We start from the raw sequence: 18,482 nt of genomic DNA, 5'->3' as shown, positions 1-18,482 counted from the left end.
CAAGATGGACCCGCTACTGGCCAAGGCTGAGCCAATCAGCGACAGTGGTAGTGCCTCTGTGATAACATATTTAAGAAGGGGAAAAAAAACTGCTGCGCAACTGCAGCCAGAGAGAGGAGTGAGAATATGTAAGAGGAACAACTCTGCAGACACCAAGGTCAGTGAAGGAGGGGGAGGAGGTGCTCCAGGCACTGGAGCAGAGATTCCCCTGCAGCCGATGGTGAAGACCATGGTGAGGCAGGCTGTCCCCCTGCAGCCCAGGGAGGTCCACGGTGGAGCAGATATCCACCTGCAGCCCGTGGAGGACCCCACGCCGGAGCAGGTGGATGCCCAAAGGAGGCTGTGACCCCGTGGGAAGCCCACGCTGGAGCAGGCTCCTGGCAGGACCTGTGGAGAGAGGAGCCCATGCTGGAGCAGGTTTTCTGGCAGGACTTGTGACCCCATGGGGGACCTACGCTGGAGCGGTGTGCTCCTGAAGGACTGTACCTCGTGGAACGGACACGTGGAAAGGACCCACACTGGAGCAGCTCGTGAAGAACTGTAGCCTGTGGGAAGGACCCATGTTGGAGAAGTTTGTGGAGGACTGTCTCCTGTGAGAGGGACCCCATGCTGGAGCAGGGGAAGAGTGTGAGGAGGAAGGAGTGGCAGAGACATGTAACGAACTGACCACAACCCCTATTCCCCGTCCCTCTGCCACTCAGGGGGAGGAGGTAGAGAAAATCGGGAGTGAAGTTAAGCCAGGGAAGAAGAGAGGGGTGGGGGGAAGGTGTTTTAAGATTTGGTTTTATTTCTCATTAACCTACTCTGATTTGACTGGTAATAAATTAGATTAATTATTTTCCCCATGTCAAGTCTGTTTTGCCCGTGACGGTAATTGCCGAGTGATCTCCCTGTCCTTATCTTCATCCATGAGCTTTTCATCATGTTTTGCTCCCCCTGTCCAGTTGAGGAGGGGGAGTGATAGAGCGGCTTGGTGGGCACCTGGTGTCCAGCTAGGGTCAACCCGCCACATACATGCTGTACTCATTGTTTTAAAAATGATACATTCATAAAGTTCAGTGACTTATGTCATAGCGCTTTTATTTAGTCAAGTTTCAAGTTTTTCTTATTTCATTTAGCTAACTATTCTATGGAAGTTTCAACACTGTTAGAAATGACATTATTTCTGTTAATAAACAGTTTAATTATGAATGGAATATTATAAATATTTAAATAATTAAATAACCTCCAAATAATGGAAAGCCAAGTGTTGCTGTTTGCTTTCTCAACACAGCAGGTAATTAGTAGGGTTGATAAAGTAGAAAGTGTATATGTTTCCTCATTTATCCACAGTAAATAGAATAGCAAGCCTCCTCACTTAGGGCTTATGCACACACTTCTGTAAGCAATTTATAACTTGCACTGCATGACAAAATGCTGTTGTTTCTGAAATCTTTACAACCCATTTATTCCAGGCTAGTACACTAGGATGCCTTATAGCCTTTGTAGAGGTCATTATGTAGACTAAAACTGCTACGAATATCACTTTGACAATTATTTGTGAAACAGTCATGATTATTTCAAGGCAACAACTCTTAGGCAAAGAGATTTAAACAATTTTTCAAGCAAACATAACAGTAGTCTCATGGCTCATACCTCCTGTAGCAATTTGTCTAATTTCTGCTGTAATTCAAGGAAGTATCGTGACGTGATGAGGCCCTGGTGGGATTTATCCAAACAATCTCGAGCCAGTTCTGTGATCTGATGGTGGGTAAAACTGAGCACTCCATCTGCCAGGGGAAGGATGTTATCTGGAGAATGATTTGTTATAATGTCTCGAAGCCTCTCTTCCATTTGAGCTGTGGCCTATAGACAAATAGATACATGATACAGCTTTACATGAAACTAACAGCCTCAAAGCTTACTTCTGATTCTGCAACGTTTCTGTACCACCTAAGAAGTTACCTAGGTGGAATATGTGAAATGACTGAAGCAAAAAGGCAAGCAAACAGAAAAGCAAAGTGACAGATGACATTTCCCCACATTACCAGTCCAGAAAAGCAATAGCCTTACTGTTCTATTAAGCAGATCCTCCCTTTTGTCTGCCACTGGTGATTAACTGTGCACTAATCTTGTGTTGATCACTAAACAGAACTAAAATAAGAGCCATGACTGTAAAACTTTAAGTCCAAGTCAAAATAATAAAAAAAAATAAATAGAGAGAACTCATGGAGGTCTACTTTGTTTTGCTAAAACTGCAGATACTACAGACCAGAATATCTTTCTTCCTTTCATATAGGTTATACCACAAAAATATTTCACTGGGCAGAGTTTGAAAGAACACTGACTGATTAAGAGCACCACAAGCTGTCAGATGTGTCTGCAGGTTGCTAGATGTGTCTGTTTTACAGAACCAACTTTTTCTCACAGAACTGCAGATGCTTAAAAAAACCTAAAGATATTTTTCTTATTAAAAAGTAATCCCACACCTCTTAGTTCATATCTCAAACACTGAAATGAGTGGGTCATTTCACACTTCTGATTGTTGCTCAATTGCTCTGCAAATCCTGACAAACCTCTCCTCATATTTCTATGAAGAAATATGAAGAAATTTCTTCTATTTTTTTAGGTACTTTTTGGAACAGTATCAGCTTTACCTTATTTTATTTTCCAGGGATCACCAAAATCCTAGGAGCAACCGAGAGTGCAGCGCTCCTAGCAATGTGCCTGCACCTAGGAACTCATTTGTGTCTCAGATCTCTAGACACAACAGCAACATGTCCTCATTTGGTATCTCACAATCAAACCCCCACAACTGTGTGCTGATCTTCACAATTAAAATAAATATATAATGAGTGTTTGGGAAAAGGAAGAAATGCCGCTAAAGAAAGGAATTTGCTGGTTTATCAGCAGATGTTGCACAAGACTTAGTAACAGAAACTATTTTTGTTTTACTAATTCAGTATACACTTACCCCAAGTACACACCACCTATTGAAATTGAATGTACCATCACTTTCCAATCAGCGGAATATATTACCAGCATGATTAATTTCAAAACCAGTTCAGCAGCTTTGCCGAATGAATGTCCAGTTCTCAGGAGGGATTTTCTTTATTGTGATCTTATCTTTCTAATAAGAGCTTGGTGATGCTTTATGAAAGCCATTACAGGCTTGGATCATTAGTTCCCATAACAAAAACACCACTTACTTAAAACCTATGTTGCCTATCAATTTAGATACTGGGTATCTTAAATATAACTCATTACCTTTGGAAACCTTTCTTTGTAGACATGGTTCATCATAATTATTTCATTGTCACAGCAGGCAGGAGAACGTCCAGGGCTGCAAGCAAAGCAAATTATCCCTTTAAAATTGTCTCAGCATGAACTAGAATTAGTTATTATATTTTTGTACAGTTTATTTGCACCAAAAAGTCAGCATAGGCTTCACTGGAAAGGTACATTCTCTCATCAGTGGTACACTTGGTTCCTTTCTGCTATTTCTGACCATGCCTTAAAGATTATTTCATGTGCTTGACATCTAACTGCCAACTATGTTATTTTCTTAGTTTATCACTACACTTCAGGGTAAAGGCAGTTTTGTAATATTTGTGAACATCACCTTTTTCTCAGAAGGGCAACAGGGATATATTTAACTGTTACTTATGACTATATCTGCCCCTTTGAAGGTTACATACAATCAAAATAGCAAGACCTGACCAAGAACTCTGTTAGCTGCAAGAGAAAATGATGAGAATGAGTCTATTTTTTAATTTTTAAAAAAAACAGATCATAAAAGAAAAAAAATCAAAACAATCTATTTCAGATCTCACTGGCAGATAAAAGCAACAACTTCCTACAGATAATACATGGGTTCTATCAATGCTGGGGCACTGTGCCTATAAAAAAAAAAAGCATGAGACTTGCAGGAAAACAATCCATAAAAGGCACCCATGGCCTTGGCTAACCTATGAAACTGCTTTTTGCTATCGTGAGCCTCATTGTCAGTTATCTGTTCCTTTAAAAACCTCCATGTGATTTTCCTGGGTTGGTGACAATGGCCCATCTAGTCTGGTCTAAATGATGTGGAGTAGGAAAAAGATACCACAAAGGGAATGCCATGCGTCAACATAGGAGTTTCTCACATGAACAGAATAACTGGCTTTTGGCTTTCTAAATAGGCAAAAGTGAACAATAAAATCTGTCCCAATATATCATAGCAGTGGGTCCTTTAACTGATATGGACAATCTGTTAGAGACATCCACAGGCAAATCCACTGAGGACACAGTAGATACCATAATTCCATCACAACACTTCTGCAGCATAACCCCCTCACTGAAAATACTTGGATCTTTTTTTTTCCCTGGAGCATTTGTACACATTCTGTAAGATCAAATGTAGGAATTTAATTTTTTTAAGTGTTAAAAGCATAACAGAAATTGAAAAAAATGAAAGATGTGGCAATAAATACAATACAGTTTTAATCTGTAATCTTCTAATGAAGAAACAGGATTTTTTTCTTAGAATCATAGAATAGTTTGGGTTGGAAGGGACCTTTAAAGGTCATCTAGTCCAACCCCCCTGCAATGAGCAGGGACATCTTCAACTAGATCAGGTTGCTCAGAGCCCTGTCCAACCTGACCTTGAATGTTTCCAGGGATGGGGCATCTACTACCTCTCTGGGCAACCTCTTTCCAGTGTTTCACCACTCTCATCATAAAAAATTTCTTCCTCATATCTAGTCTGAATCTATTGTCTTTTAGTTTAAAACCATTACCCCTTGTCCTATCACTACAGGCCCTACTAAAAAGTCTGTCCCCATCTTATAAGCCCCCTTTAAGTACTGAAAGGCCGCAATAAGGTCTCCCCAGAGCCTTCTCTTCTCCAGGCTGAACACCACCAGCTCTCTCACCCTTTCTTCATAGGAGAGGTTGATACAGGGAAATAACCATCTGCCTTTTGACCACTTAAATGTTTAATAATTCTGTTGGCCTTGTTTGTTCTTTCAAGGCTCGCTTGCCGGGGCCTGGCGCCTGTGGCATCTGTCAAGGGTTAAGCTTATCAGGGACTGGTATTCCTCAAGGACTGACATGCCAGACAAAGGGAGTGATAAGGGGAACTGCAATGTTAGTCTTACCACAGAACTTGTTAGGACTTGTTAAAAACCGCTGAAATCACCAAGTAAGAAGAGAGCATGCGTGAATGACTAAAGTTCACTAGAGGACAAAAGAAGAAGAGGAAGATAAGACCCCTGAAGAAGTAAATGACCACCAGAGACAGATCTGAGCCTGCACAAGATGACATAAACATTTTAGAACTGCTGACACAAGCTTTTGAACTAACCCCGCCCCAACTTATACACATGTATATTTTGTATTGTGTAACCCTATGAATATGTATGCCCTGGTGTAATATCTGGCTGCTTGCTGAGACGGTGTGCAAGCTTTGAGGAGAAATCCCCTTGCACCCCAGCGCCGGAATAAACATGCCTGCTTTATAACTCACTCTCTGAGTTGTAAAGTTTGTTCCGCATGTCAAGGTGTTCCATCCCTCTGATCATTTTTATGGCCCTCCTCTGGACCCGCTCCAACAGGTCCATGTCTTTCCTGTGCTGAGGACTCCAGAGCTGGATGCAGTACTCCAGGTGGGGTCTCACCAGGGTGGAGTAGAGGGGCAGAATCACCTCCCTTGACCTGCTGGTCACACTTCTTTTGATGCAGCCCAGGATACAGTTGGCTTTCTGGGCTGCGAGTGCACATTGACGGCTCATGTCCAGCTTTTCATCCACCAGTACCCCCAAGTCCTTCTCCACAGGGCTGCTCTCAATCCCTTCATCCCCCAGCCTGTATTGATACTGGAGGTTGCCCTGACCCAGGTGCAGGACCTTGCACTTGGCCTTGTTGAACCTCATGAGGTTCACATGGGCCCACTTCTTGAGCTTGTCCAGGTCCCTCTGGATGGCATCCTGTCCCTCAGGTGTGTCAACCACACCACTCAGCTTGGTGTCATCTGCAAACTTGCTGAGGGTGCACTTGATCCCGCTGTCTATGTTGTTGAGGAAGATATTAAACAGTATCGGTCCCAATATGGACCCCTGAGGGACACCACTCATCACTGATCTCCATCTGGACATTGAGCTGTTGACCACTACCCTCTGGATGCTACCATCCAACCACTTCCTCATCCACCGAACAGTCCACCCATCAAATCCATATCTCTCCAATTTAGAGAGAAGGATGTTGTGGGGAACAGTGTCAAAGGCCTTACAGAAGTCCAGATAGATGACATCTGTAGCAATTCCCTTGTCCACCGATGTAGTGAATCCATCATAGAAGGCCACTAGGTTGGTCAGGCAAGACTTGCCCTTGGTGATGCCATGCTGGCTGTCTCGAATCACCTCCCTGTCTTCCATGTGTCTTAGCATAGCTTCTAGGAGGATCTGTTCCATGATCTTCCCAGGCACAGAGGTGAGGCTGACAGGTCAGTAGTTCCCAGGGTCCTCCTTTCTACCCTTTTTAAAAATGAGCCAGGTGCTCCTGAGGTAATGGGAGCCAACAGGGAAACACCAGCGAAATACCTCAAAGGAATTAAGGTGTGTTCCTCTAAGAAGGTGACATGGCTGACAGCCCAGCTGAAGTGCCTCTACACCAATGCACGCAGCATGGGCAACAAACAGGAGGAGTTGGAAGCCACTGTGCCACTGGAAAGCTATGACCTAGTTGCCATTACTGAAACTTGGTGGGACGAATCCCATGACTGGAGCGCTGCTGTCAATGGCTACAAGCTGTTCAGAAGGGACAGGCAAGAAAGGAGGGGCGGAGGGGTTGCCCTCTGTGTCAAGAAATGGATAGATTGTGAAGAGCTGTCTCTGAAGAATAGCCGCAAGCAGGTCGAAAGCTTATGGGTAAGAATTAGAGACCGAGCCAACAAAGGGAACCTTGTGGTCGGTGTTTACTACAGGCTCATCTCCGTAAGACTTCCAGTGTGCTCCAGTGTAATTACAGTACAGTAATTATTAATTAGTAATTATTGTACCATTTCATGTAGGTAGCAACTTCATTTATCATAAGTCTACACAGATTTTAAATAAAATAAAAAAACAGAGTTAAAATAGATTGCACTTAAAAATTAAATCCTTAAGATTTTTATACCTGTGAAACTATTTTTAAAAATTTGAAAGGATCAGTACAACAACTAGAAATATACTACTTCCTTTTTTTTTTCCCCTTCCAGTTCTTGAAAACTTATCCATAAATATTAATCTGCATTTTCCAAACCTAACCTATTCTGACAGTTTAGAACTGATCTTGGATAAAACACATCTTACACAAATGGCCACTGCAAAGGAACTGCAGAGGCCTAGCCTTTGGGAAACAAGAAACTGAAGTTCATCTTGGTTAAAGAAAATAAATGAATGCTTACCCCCCCCCATATGTTCATCATCACATTTCTTTCCATATACTCCTAAAATATAAATACATTTCAAATTAGTTTTGCAAATAAAGACTATATTCTGTGAACAGTTTGAACTCTGGAAGAGAACCAGAGCTAGTGTCAGATCAATAATGACTAGCTCATCAAGACAGTTCACATGGGTTAGTTGCCTCCATCAAGCCCTATCTTACAGTGTTAATCACTGAAGTAAGCTATGATCAAAACCAGGAGTAAGAATTTAAAAAGACTATTAATAATTCATCCTCAGATTCTTACTTCTTTTATTATACTTCAGCAATTTTGAAAATAGAGAATGTTCCCAACGTACAAAACCATGATGCTCCAGAGTATATAAATTTAGATTCAACCCCTATTTCCAGACAGATAAACTCACCTGAGACTTTGGGACCGAGGGCGCGTTGTAGTGGGCCTGCATCTGTTATCACTGGCAATGCTCTCGGTAGTACAGAAATGCTTAGATAAAAAATGTAGTTCATCAGGTGTCGGCTGGTATGGTAACTGGTGTAGCTTCTCTTGGGATGAGAAGGATGACTACAAGAGCAGAGCAGAACACAAGCTTCTGTCATAGTGAAAAAGCATTTTCAAGACCATATTCAGTGCTCATGAATAAAGCCATTTAATTTAAAAATTATAGTTACTGTTTCCCATGCTTGACCACCAATTTAAAGAAGAAAATAAAAAATTAGTCTCAACTTAATGAGCTAAATATAGACTAAGTATAAAAACTACTTCAGTCCCAGAAGAAAGAGACATTGCATTTCAAAAGTTCAAATTTCCTCTAAGGTAAAGATGACATCTAATGTCAGTTATACAGACCAATACTTAAGGAATAGTTAAAAAAGGATCTACTGAAAATTACTTATTTGAGTAGGACAGAGTAAGTATAACTGTAGAATACAACTTATTTCCACAACACAAATTGCAATTCTACATACTGAAGGTATTTCATTATCCAAATTTAAGACATTATCAATGCTTTTAAAAAAAATTAAATATAATCTAATTTCTTGCTGAAAAAATTCATATGCTATTTTCTCATGAAAATCTGTACATTTAAAATGAAGTGAAAGAACTTAATACATTTATCAAGATAGGTTCTATGGCTGACAAAAATGAAAGGGATTACACTGAAACCATTCACTTTTAGTTTCAAAATGAAAGATACACAGTTATGAAATTAGAAGTGCTACCACAATAACTAGCCTTGCAAAACTGCATGTAAAACCGTACTACATAAAGCAGTGCAGATGATCATACTATCATATTTTACTGTCTTTTACGAAGCATGGCTAGCTACCTGAGCCACAGTAAATGTTTGGAGGTAGAACTTTGAAACTACTTCCCTGAGCATGGATTCGATGTCCTTGTAAAGAACGTGTACATAATTCAATGCATTAACAGCTAGCCTTTCTAATCTGGACTGATGAGCGTAGACAGAGAAATGCTCTATTGTTTCTGATACCAAAACTAGTTTCCAAGATAGCTCGTTCACAGATATCCTTGTATGACTGCATGAAGCCACTTGGTACCATGCAGATATTCCCTTTATTTTACCTGTGGAGGGGATAAAGTCAAAAAACTTGTACTTCTTTCTGGAGCTCTTCAGTCTCCAGCTGGCTTTTTCAAAAAAATGAGATTCTTCTATATGTCAGTCTTCATGTGCAAATTATTGTTCTTATCTGTCTTCTCATATAGGACACCAAGGCCCCTGCCTGGCTGCTCTTTTATTTGAGGCCAGCACAATAAGAGCAGCCTTGGTATATCATTCCAAGTGAGGGAAATCAATAAACTTTCGTACTGTACAGACGTTGCCCTACATTGCTAAGGTCAGCAGGTAATATCTAGGATGGTAAGCACAGAAACTAGACAGTCTTTATAATTTCCTGGCTGCCGCACTTTCTCTGCTGCGACAATCTAGGGAAAACGACGCATTGCCAGAGACTCGCCCTGGGGAGAAAACGGACTAACACAGATACTGTGGATCAAATGGTTTCTCCGTTTATTAACTGCGCAACGCTCGGTTATATATGTTTCTAGTATCTACTCACACATAAGCCATTTGTTGATTGGGTAACGTGCCATTCACGCGCTTAAACAATAGTCTAATTGGATAAAGTCTTCTGATCACGCGAATAGTTCCTCCACCTGCATGCTGTCTTGCACCCTGTCTTCGGTCACGTTGCCCTCCTGTTATCAGTCACGTACGCCCGACCTTGTTCTACTTTTTGTGCTTACTTCAGCAAACTTATAACAAAGAACAGTAGTGTCTTGTGCTAGCAAACAGAGAATAACAGTTGTGCCTTACGCACTTTCCCTCGTTCTCCCACAAGTTCTCCCACAATTCTCCCACACCTGGCAACTTGTGTGGCAAAAGCTGAATATATACTAATACCTAAGAACTCAAGAAAAGATTACTTATTACACTAGATCTCATGAAGTCATCTCTTAAAAGCAAAAAAGAAAACCCACTGCTGGGAAAGCTTACCTCACACAGGACTGGTCTATGTGGGAAGGCTGCATCACATCAGAACAAGTTAAAGTTAGTGAGATCGCATTACCTTGCTTTGCTGCAGGCTAAGAAGCATGCACACCAAGAATTTACTACAGTTCACCTTGTCAAGTCACAGTAACTCATTTATGAATTTCAGCCTTAGCACATTACCATGCATAATTGAGCACACAGCATAAGTTCTTTCTTATCTCACACTATGGTAGCTAGTTACAGTTAACCTCATGGCATATTTCCTACAGCCACACTCAGTAAGTTAAAAGATATTCTAGCACAATGAAATTTCCCAATACAGACCATCACATATGGCTATTTCTATAAAATCAATCTCTACCTCTTTGGCTTCAGGGGATTCTGGGAAGATCAGGAGGAAAATAACCTATATCATGCTTTTTCTCATATAAAGTGTCACAGAGTCTAGATCCAACAGGACTAAAGCGAAAATCTTCCTTTTGCTAAGGACTCTCAGTTGTATCAGGGACCATCACAGGCACAGAGTGTGTTTTCTTGGAGGTCTGAATTTTTATCTCTGTAAAAATCCAAATTCTCATAGCAAAACTCTTAAAAAAAATTAGCTCTCCTGGCATTCTAGAATAGCTGCTTCAAAATTTACATAAGATTTAACATATTTTTAATATACACAGCCACAGTGCATCATGGCAAGACAAATTTGTCAGCAATACCAGCTAATGTAACCCCAAAGTCTCTTTCCTCATCTCTTTACCCTATTTCCCCATCCAAATGAGCTTCCAAGAATATAAGCTACTGGCAAAAATACACAACTGAGTATTCTCTCACTTTATCTTTTTGATAGGCTTGCTCTCCTAGAATATTCAAAATCATCTCAACTGCATCTTGTAACTGGCAAGATCTGATCCAACTTTGCTAGAATACAACACACCAAGAGTTTCTTTTCAATCAAATAATCTTAGCAGGAGATATTTTCATTTAATTTCAACTTTGTTGTGAGAACTGGTATATGTGGTACTTGCACCACTTCTAAACCCATGAACTTCCATTAAATTGATAATTCCATCAATCTCTTCACTTCCAATATAAAAACGTTAAGAAAAAACAGGCTAACAGGAAATGGTGTGCTGCACTCACCTGAGCATAACCACAATCACTACAGACCCTTCTGCCCCTGCTTTGAATTTCAGTTGCTTATAAAGATCAAAGTTGTGCTCTACTGTGATGTGTAAAAACTGTTTCTGGTCTCCAGTTGATACATCTCTGGATTAACGTGAATCTTCTTTATCCAGCACTGAAAAGGGAGCGTTCTGTATGTACGATTAGGCTATTGTGTGTGAAGTGGTCTCTCATTGCCTCTAAGAATTTGTAAAAATATGGAGGAGGTTGCACAGTATTAGCTGTTTCAGATTCTGAAAAAGTACATGAAACCAATTAAATGGGCACACTTCCAGTTTTCATTTTCTGATTCACGTATATCGTCCAGTGGGTAAAAAAAGAAAATTAAAAGCATCTCTACTAAGAAGCAAAGAAATAGTGACTAGATTTAAAATTCAGAGGTTGTCCCAGTGCTTTTGCAGGGTTCATCACCAGTAGAAGATTCTTGGGGAAAAAAAAGAAAATTATAAGAAATATATGGCATGAATTCTCTACTGCTGGTTTCTTCAGCAAAATTCAAACTTATTTATTGGAAAAACGGGTTTCTTTCCACAAGTCAGAAATTGTTTGTTCAATGCTAGGGAATACATCTGTTTTAATATTTATAAGATGTAGTCTATCCAGGAAATATCAAGGGAGAACTCAACAACAATCTATTACAGAAGTTAAGATATCCTTATCCATGACAGTGCTATATTTTTTAACAAGATATGCAAAAATGATGTAAAGCTGCTCCACATTCCAGCATGCATACAGTAGTTAGTAAACTTAAGTTGGAAAGAAGTAAATGAACTAGAATTACCATTTTAAAGTTGCAGATGTCAAAGAAAAAGCATATGACTATGGATTGAAAATTAAAACTGTGTTTTGATATGTTTCTGACAGCTTTTCATTTCCTTTCTAGCATAAGCCTGTTTCTTATAACAATGATGGGGTTCCTATGGCAATTACTTATTATCTGACATAACCTCCTTTACGTCAATATATTTTAAGTGAAGAGCACAGCATATTTGATCTAGTTCCAATGAGAGGTGTACAAACATGCACTATGGAAAGTGGTTAGGGAATTAATGTGAAACCAAGCAATTTGCTTGACAAAAGCAAGATCTTCATAGGAAGGAAAGCAGAGGTCAAAAATCAGTGCTACTGAGGAACAGTTCTTCAGATACATGAAATCCCCCAACCTGGTTTGAAGTCAGCAAGAAAAAGAATTGACTTGACTTTCCAGAAGCCTTTGCGGACAAAAATAAAATAGAGTTGATCATAAGATAAAATGGTCAAGTTTTATCAGTGTACAGGATGTGGAACTCAACTACTTCACAAGAGAAACAGAATACACCCAATGAAAGAGAAAGCTTACTTAAATTGTAAAAGAAACATTTTTAAAAAATCAGATACCAGATATCCAATAATATGTATCATTCATAAAACAGTACTTTCATTAATGATGCAACCCTAAAGATACAAAACAATTTTTGAAGAGTCATAGTTGGATCTACAAGGACCAAGCCCTTTACTGCAGAAGATGTAATGTAACTGTCAAAATGCTTGCTATTTCTGAAGCAGGCTTCCTCCACAGATCTATCTCCCCAGTCTCTCAGGTGTGATTATCACAACAAATAGCTTAGTTCCAGGTTGTAACACAACCCAGTACTTCCTCTCCAGTATAGAGGTGTGTGCGATGTGCAAAAGTACAGATTCATACTTCTCTCACTGTCTAGCTCCTAATTATTGAAGCAGGATCTCATGCACTGCCACGGTACATGTCACAAGTCATATGGTACATGACATGGTAGGGGGGGCTGATATGAGATCACACCAAAAGGATTGCTCTAACAGGCAAAAATTAACAATGTAGACTATTATATTTATCCTATTATGTATCCCAAGGGATTATTCTATTCTAATTATAGCCATCTAAAATGCTAAATAACTCACCTATTATCATGCAGTAACATCTCTCTATTGCCAAAGAAAAAGCCAGGCAAATGCGTGATTCATCCCATCTTAAGATAGCAGTCTAGCCTAGGATGGATTAATCATGTCAGGGTGGTTTCTCTTTCTTTTTGTTATCAAGGCAGCCTCACTTAAGACTTGATACCAAACTACCATATGGTTAAAATAAGGCAGTATGTCTCCCCTCCTACTGCCCTACAGATCAAAAGGGGGCAGTTAAACACTACTCCCCTGCCAGAAAATACCTCTAAGCAAAGCACTCATTGCATAAAGTTTTCTTCTGTTTCAGTGAAGTAAAGCAGTTTTGTATCCCATATTAATTCAAAGTCTATCAACAGTAACAAAACCTACATTGCCTTCTCCTAAGAGAAGTAAGCTAAATTTGAGAAGATACGGCATGTAATAGAAATCTATCAATATAGCAAAGTGAATACTTACAGAAACAGTTGAGCTGGGGGTATTTGTACCATAGCCAGAAGAAGGGAGAGAAGCCAAAGACCAGCGGCAACCATCAGCCCTGCTGTGAAACTGAAGTTAGTCAAATGAACACTGCAGTATCCTAATACAGAAACATCTGTGAAAGTATTACTGTGTAAAACTGGATTCCAAAACCATGGTACAAACAGGGTTTTTAATAGAGAGTAAACTTTCACAGGGGACCACAATATACAAGCATTCAGCAATGATGACTTAGGCTTACGGATTTTTTTAGTGTTTTTCTAGTTAAAATCTATGAGATGAAACAACCAGAAAGTGAACGAACAGCTCCACAGACTTGGTCTCTGGCGTGGTTTAACCCCAGCCAGCAACTAAGCACCACACAGCCACTCACTCACCTCCCTCACAGTGGGATGGGGGAGAGAATCAGAAGGGTAAAAGTAATAAAAATTGTGGGCTGAGATAAAGACAGATTACTAGGTAAAGCAAAAGGCACGCACACAAGCAAAGCAAAATAAGGAATTCATTCACTACTTCCCATCGGCAGGCAGGTGCTCAGCCATCTCCAGGAAAGCAGGGCTCCATCATGCATAAAGGTTACTTGGGAAGATAAACGCCATAACTCTGAATGTCCCCCCCTTCCTCCTTCTTCCCCCAGCTTTTTATTGCTGAGCATGATGTCATATGGTATGGAATATCCCTTTGGTCATTTGGGGTCAGCTGTCCCAGCTGTGTCCCCTCCCAGCTTCTTGTGCACCCCCAGCCTACTTGCTGGTGGGGTGGTGTGAGAAGCAGAAAAGGCCTTGACTCTGTGTAAGCACTGCTCAGCAATAGCTAAAACATCTCAGCATTATCAACACTGTTTTCAGCACAAATCCAAAACATAGCCCCATACTAGCTACTATGAAGAAAATTAACTCTATCCCAGCCAAAACCAGCACAGTCTCTCACTAATATGCATAGAAATGGAACACAGGAGTCTTCACAACTCTCAGGTCCATCAGATGAAAATTAATGAGAAGTAAATTAAAAATTTGTGAACAAATGCAAACCACAATGCTCGAACCCATGGAATAACCACCATAGTCTGCTTGAAATACAAGGGTAACGCTTTCATAAGTGACATCGGTACAGGATACCAGCAAACTAGCAGGCTGAAGTCAAATAACTGGAAAGAATAATTAGATAAAAACTTGAACTTGCTAAGTGTTGGATATGTAGATCAGGAAAAAACAATTTTTCAGCAAAGATCACGCTCACTTAGAGTTTAAAAAAAAAAAAAAATCGTAACCAAAACCAATTTCTGTTCTTCGCCACTTCAGGTGAGCTACACACAGACAACATGGAACTTGAACATTCAAAGTGACAAACCAAAAAACAACTATGGGAGCAGTGTTTGGATTTTTGAGAAGGTAACATTTACCTGTCATTTTGGTGCCCCTTACTGGAGTACAATTGTATCAAATATGTTTAAAAAAAAGCAAAATAATACATAAGTAAATAACAAAACAGGACTAGTTTTTATTAACACACAATATGATAGTGGGAGAGAGGAGATAGGAGAATTGGAGCTCTGTTTTACAGCCAGTACAAAGATCATCTCTCAAGTCTGATCTGCACAAAAAATATAATTCCATAAAGGAGAACTAAAGTCATGCCAAATCAGGAACCTTAAACCTCTTGATGTAACTTCCCTACCCTTCAAGCTGTCTAAAAAAACCCCTTGGCCTCTCTCCATTCTAATGCCTTATTTCCTACTGCCATTTATCCATCCACAAGCTACAACCCAAGTCTCTGGGACTTTGAATACATAGAGTGTGAGAAAAGAGGTCAAGAACCATACCTGAAATGTTGCCAATTGCAAACTACAGTACATAATTAGTGTTAAAATATAAAGAGAACATGTGGTAGAGGGACTGCTGACTGTATCAAAGACTGAACTCTGGAAAAAACTTCTTCCTCCGCCATAATTTTGTTTTTAATTCATTAATTCTCCTCCCCTTCCCCCAGGTATGCATGAGCTACCTCCAGATGAATGAATGATTCCAAAAAGAGTTTTCTCTTCATTTCGGTTCAGCTGCACAAGCTAAATATGTTCACAGTTGAAAGAACTTGGAAGGTATTTAAACATGGGTGAGACCCATATATTCTGCAGCTGTGAGACAGAAAATACTTCCTTACTGAATAACTTCTATTGAACAGGGTTCCTGCATCACATAGCAATTCTCACACAGAAGAGCCATTGAAGACAGGGATGGGATATCACAGAAAGTATCTGGGAAGCAAAGGCGGGAGAATAGGAGGCATCCATAAGGGAAGAAGGGGAAAAAAGGTAGCAAGCCCCTACAGCATTTTTCCCTGGACTCTCATACACTGCTTGTCCCTGCACTACAATGCAGTCCTACCCACTTCCCAGCAGCTCTGGAAAGCAGGATCTGTTACCTACCCATGGGCTCATAGATGCTGGACTCATGCGTACCAGCAGAAGAGGCCTAAGCGGCCGCTACCAGAAGTGCAGGCTATTCCCCAGCATCGATCACCCCACCAGATGTGGGCAGAGGAAGGTGACACTCCTGCTCGTTGCCAAGGGGCCATTGGGAAGGCTGCCTCCAGCCCAGCGCACCAGCTGGCAGCACAGCAGAGGGCTGCCTTCCTGTTGCAGCTCCCCTTCCTTCCACAGCTGTGTGGCATGGCCTGCAGCTGATGAGAAACTGCTATCCCAGAAAGCCCTCCTTTCCCACAGGAGGCCTCCAAACCACTTCCTTTGTTTTTCCCTCCCTTACACTTCCCCAGTTTTTTGGTATCCCCACTGACTGAGGGGGAGAGGACGGAAAAGGACTATCCATACGCCTATAATGCCTCACCTCTGCTCCTTCAACCTGCTGCATCACACACACACTGTCCTTCCCTTCCTTTGTACCTTCATTAAATTTACAAAACATAACAGAAAAGGCATAATGTCAGAAGTCTGAAAACTGCTGTCATTAACACACAGGCCATTTTATTATCAAAATGCATCCTATCATAGGTTATATGAAGACAATCATAACACACTGTTATGGGTTTGTGTGGCAGGGTTTTTTGGTAGCAGGGGAGGGGCCGCGGGGGGGGCTCCTGTGAGAAGCTGCTAGAAGCTTCCCTGGCTCCAAGTTGGACGTGCCTCTGGCCAAGGTCAACCCAATCAGTGACAGTGGTAGCACCTATGCGATAACATATTTAAGAAGGGGAACCTGCAGTGAGTAGGGGGATTGGAATGTGAGAGGAACACCTATGCAGATACCGAGGTCAGTGAAGAAGGAGGGGGAGGAGGTGCACCGACGGCAGGCTGTCCCCCTGCAGCCCATGGAGGTGAACGGTGGAGCAGATGCCCACTTGCAGCCTGTGGAGGACCCCATGCCGGAGCAGGGGGATGCCCCCGAAGATGGCTGTGACTCCATGGGAAAGCCCACGCTGGAGCAGTCTGTGACTGAAGATCAGCCCGCAGAAAGGACTCATGTTGGAGAAGTTCGTGAAGGACTGTCTCCTGTGGGAGGGACCTCACGGTGAAGCAGGGGATGAGTGAGGAGTCCTCCCCCTGAGGAGGAAGGAGTGTGTGGAGAACTGACCTCAAACCCCATCCCCTGTCCCCCTGTGCCACCAGAGGTAGAGAAAACCAGGAGTGGAGTTGAGCCGGGAAGGAGGGAGGGGTGGGGGGAAGATGGTTTAAGGTTTGGTTTTACTTCCCATTATACTTGTTTTGATTTGGTTTGTAGTAAATTAAATTGATTTTGTTTTTTCCCCAAGTTGAGTCTGTCTTTTGCCCATGACCATAAGTGGTGAGGGATCCCTCCCTGTCCTTGTCTCGACCCACAAGCTTTTCTTTATATTTTCTCCTCACCCCACCGTGGCTGGGGCGGGGGGGAGTGAGCAAGGGGCTGTGTGGTGCTTTGTTACCAGCTGGGTTTAAACCATGACACACATACCAAATTGATAAGAAAATTTTACATTAACACTGACTTAAACTTTTTTATCAAATGTTTTTGCTATAAACATAGAACAAAATCAGTTTCCATAGAAAACTGCTCTGAAGAAGTTTCTTGAATCCCACTGAAGTGGTGAAATATTTTGAAATCACAGAAAATTCTTGTGTTAACACTCCTTTAAAAGAAAGATTTTATTTAAAACTTTTTATTTTGAAATTAACATCATTACAGGGCTCTCAAAATGGTCAAAATCTAAATGAATCACTGATAGACAAATTCGTTTTTTCCTCCTGAATTTTAAGATTTGCAAAACCATTATGATTTCAACTTTCTGTTGATTAGTGGTGGGAGAGGAAAACTACTTCTTGCCTGCTATATTTCTAAATAATGCTTAATCTTTCACATCTGCTTTTTCCATTGTAAGCTATTTCAGGATTTAATGCCTCTTTCTAAAAATATGTTCACAAACAAATGTAATCTATGGAGAGATATCTTTCCTTTTTTTTAAAGATATTATCAAGAGGAAGTAGATTCAAAAGAAATACTCAACTTTAAGGTGTTGATTAAAAAAGTGACATCATATGCTATTAGAAAGATTGACAAGATCTACTATCGCAGATGAATTTGATTCAGATAAGAATAATAGGAATACACAAGTTTTCTCCACTTTGCAGCTTTTAGAAAGAGTTCAGCCATTTCCTTGCATTTACTTTTGAGAGCTTGTGTGTGCAACTTTAATGAACTCCCCAAAAATAAAGGAAGTAAAGCTATAGCGGCAAGTGCTGTCGCACTGCAAATACAAGTTACATGCCTCACACTGTTTAATGACAAAGCCACAGCATTCCAATTTCATTTTTTGTGTATATACTCTTGGGTCAACATATAAACTCTGCCTACCCTCCCAGGCTTAGAGTTAATGAACATATTATTTGAGGTAGGCTGACAAGGTGTTAAGTGATTGTCATGGTTTAACCCCAGCCAGCAACTAAGCACCACACAGCCGCTCACTCACTCCCCCCCACCCAGTGGGATGGGGGAGAAAATCGGGAAAAGA

General features: G+C 40.9%; 2 protein-coding genes across 2 annotated transcripts in view; one reads left to right on the top strand and one right to left on the bottom strand.

Moving 5' to 3' along the window:
• LOC128136128 (uncharacterized) overlaps positions 1-18,482 on the top strand; it is a 280,224-nt gene that overhangs the window by 167,845 nt on the left and 93,897 nt on the right. The window lies entirely within an intron of this gene.
• LOC128136134 (microtubule-associated serine/threonine-protein kinase 4-like) overlaps positions 1-18,482 on the bottom strand; it is a 205,242-nt gene that overhangs the window by 103,895 nt on the left and 82,865 nt on the right. Inside the window, 4 exon segments of the mRNA XM_052775296.1 lie at positions 1,636-1,845; positions 3,247-3,322; positions 7,809-7,966; positions 13,467-13,545. Of these exon segments, the coding sequence (XP_052631256.1) occupies positions 1,636-1,845; positions 3,247-3,322; positions 7,809-7,966; positions 13,467-13,545 (523 nt within the window).

Source organism: Harpia harpyja, chromosome W (assembly GCF_026419915.1).
Source record: "Harpia harpyja isolate bHarHar1 chromosome W, bHarHar1 primary haplotype, whole genome shotgun sequence".
In the NCBI taxonomy this organism is placed as follows: Eukaryota; Metazoa; Chordata; class Aves; order Accipitriformes; family Accipitridae; genus Harpia; species Harpia harpyja.
The sequence above is the reverse complement of the archived record's forward strand: the minus strand, read 5'-3'. Positions and strand labels throughout refer to the sequence as shown.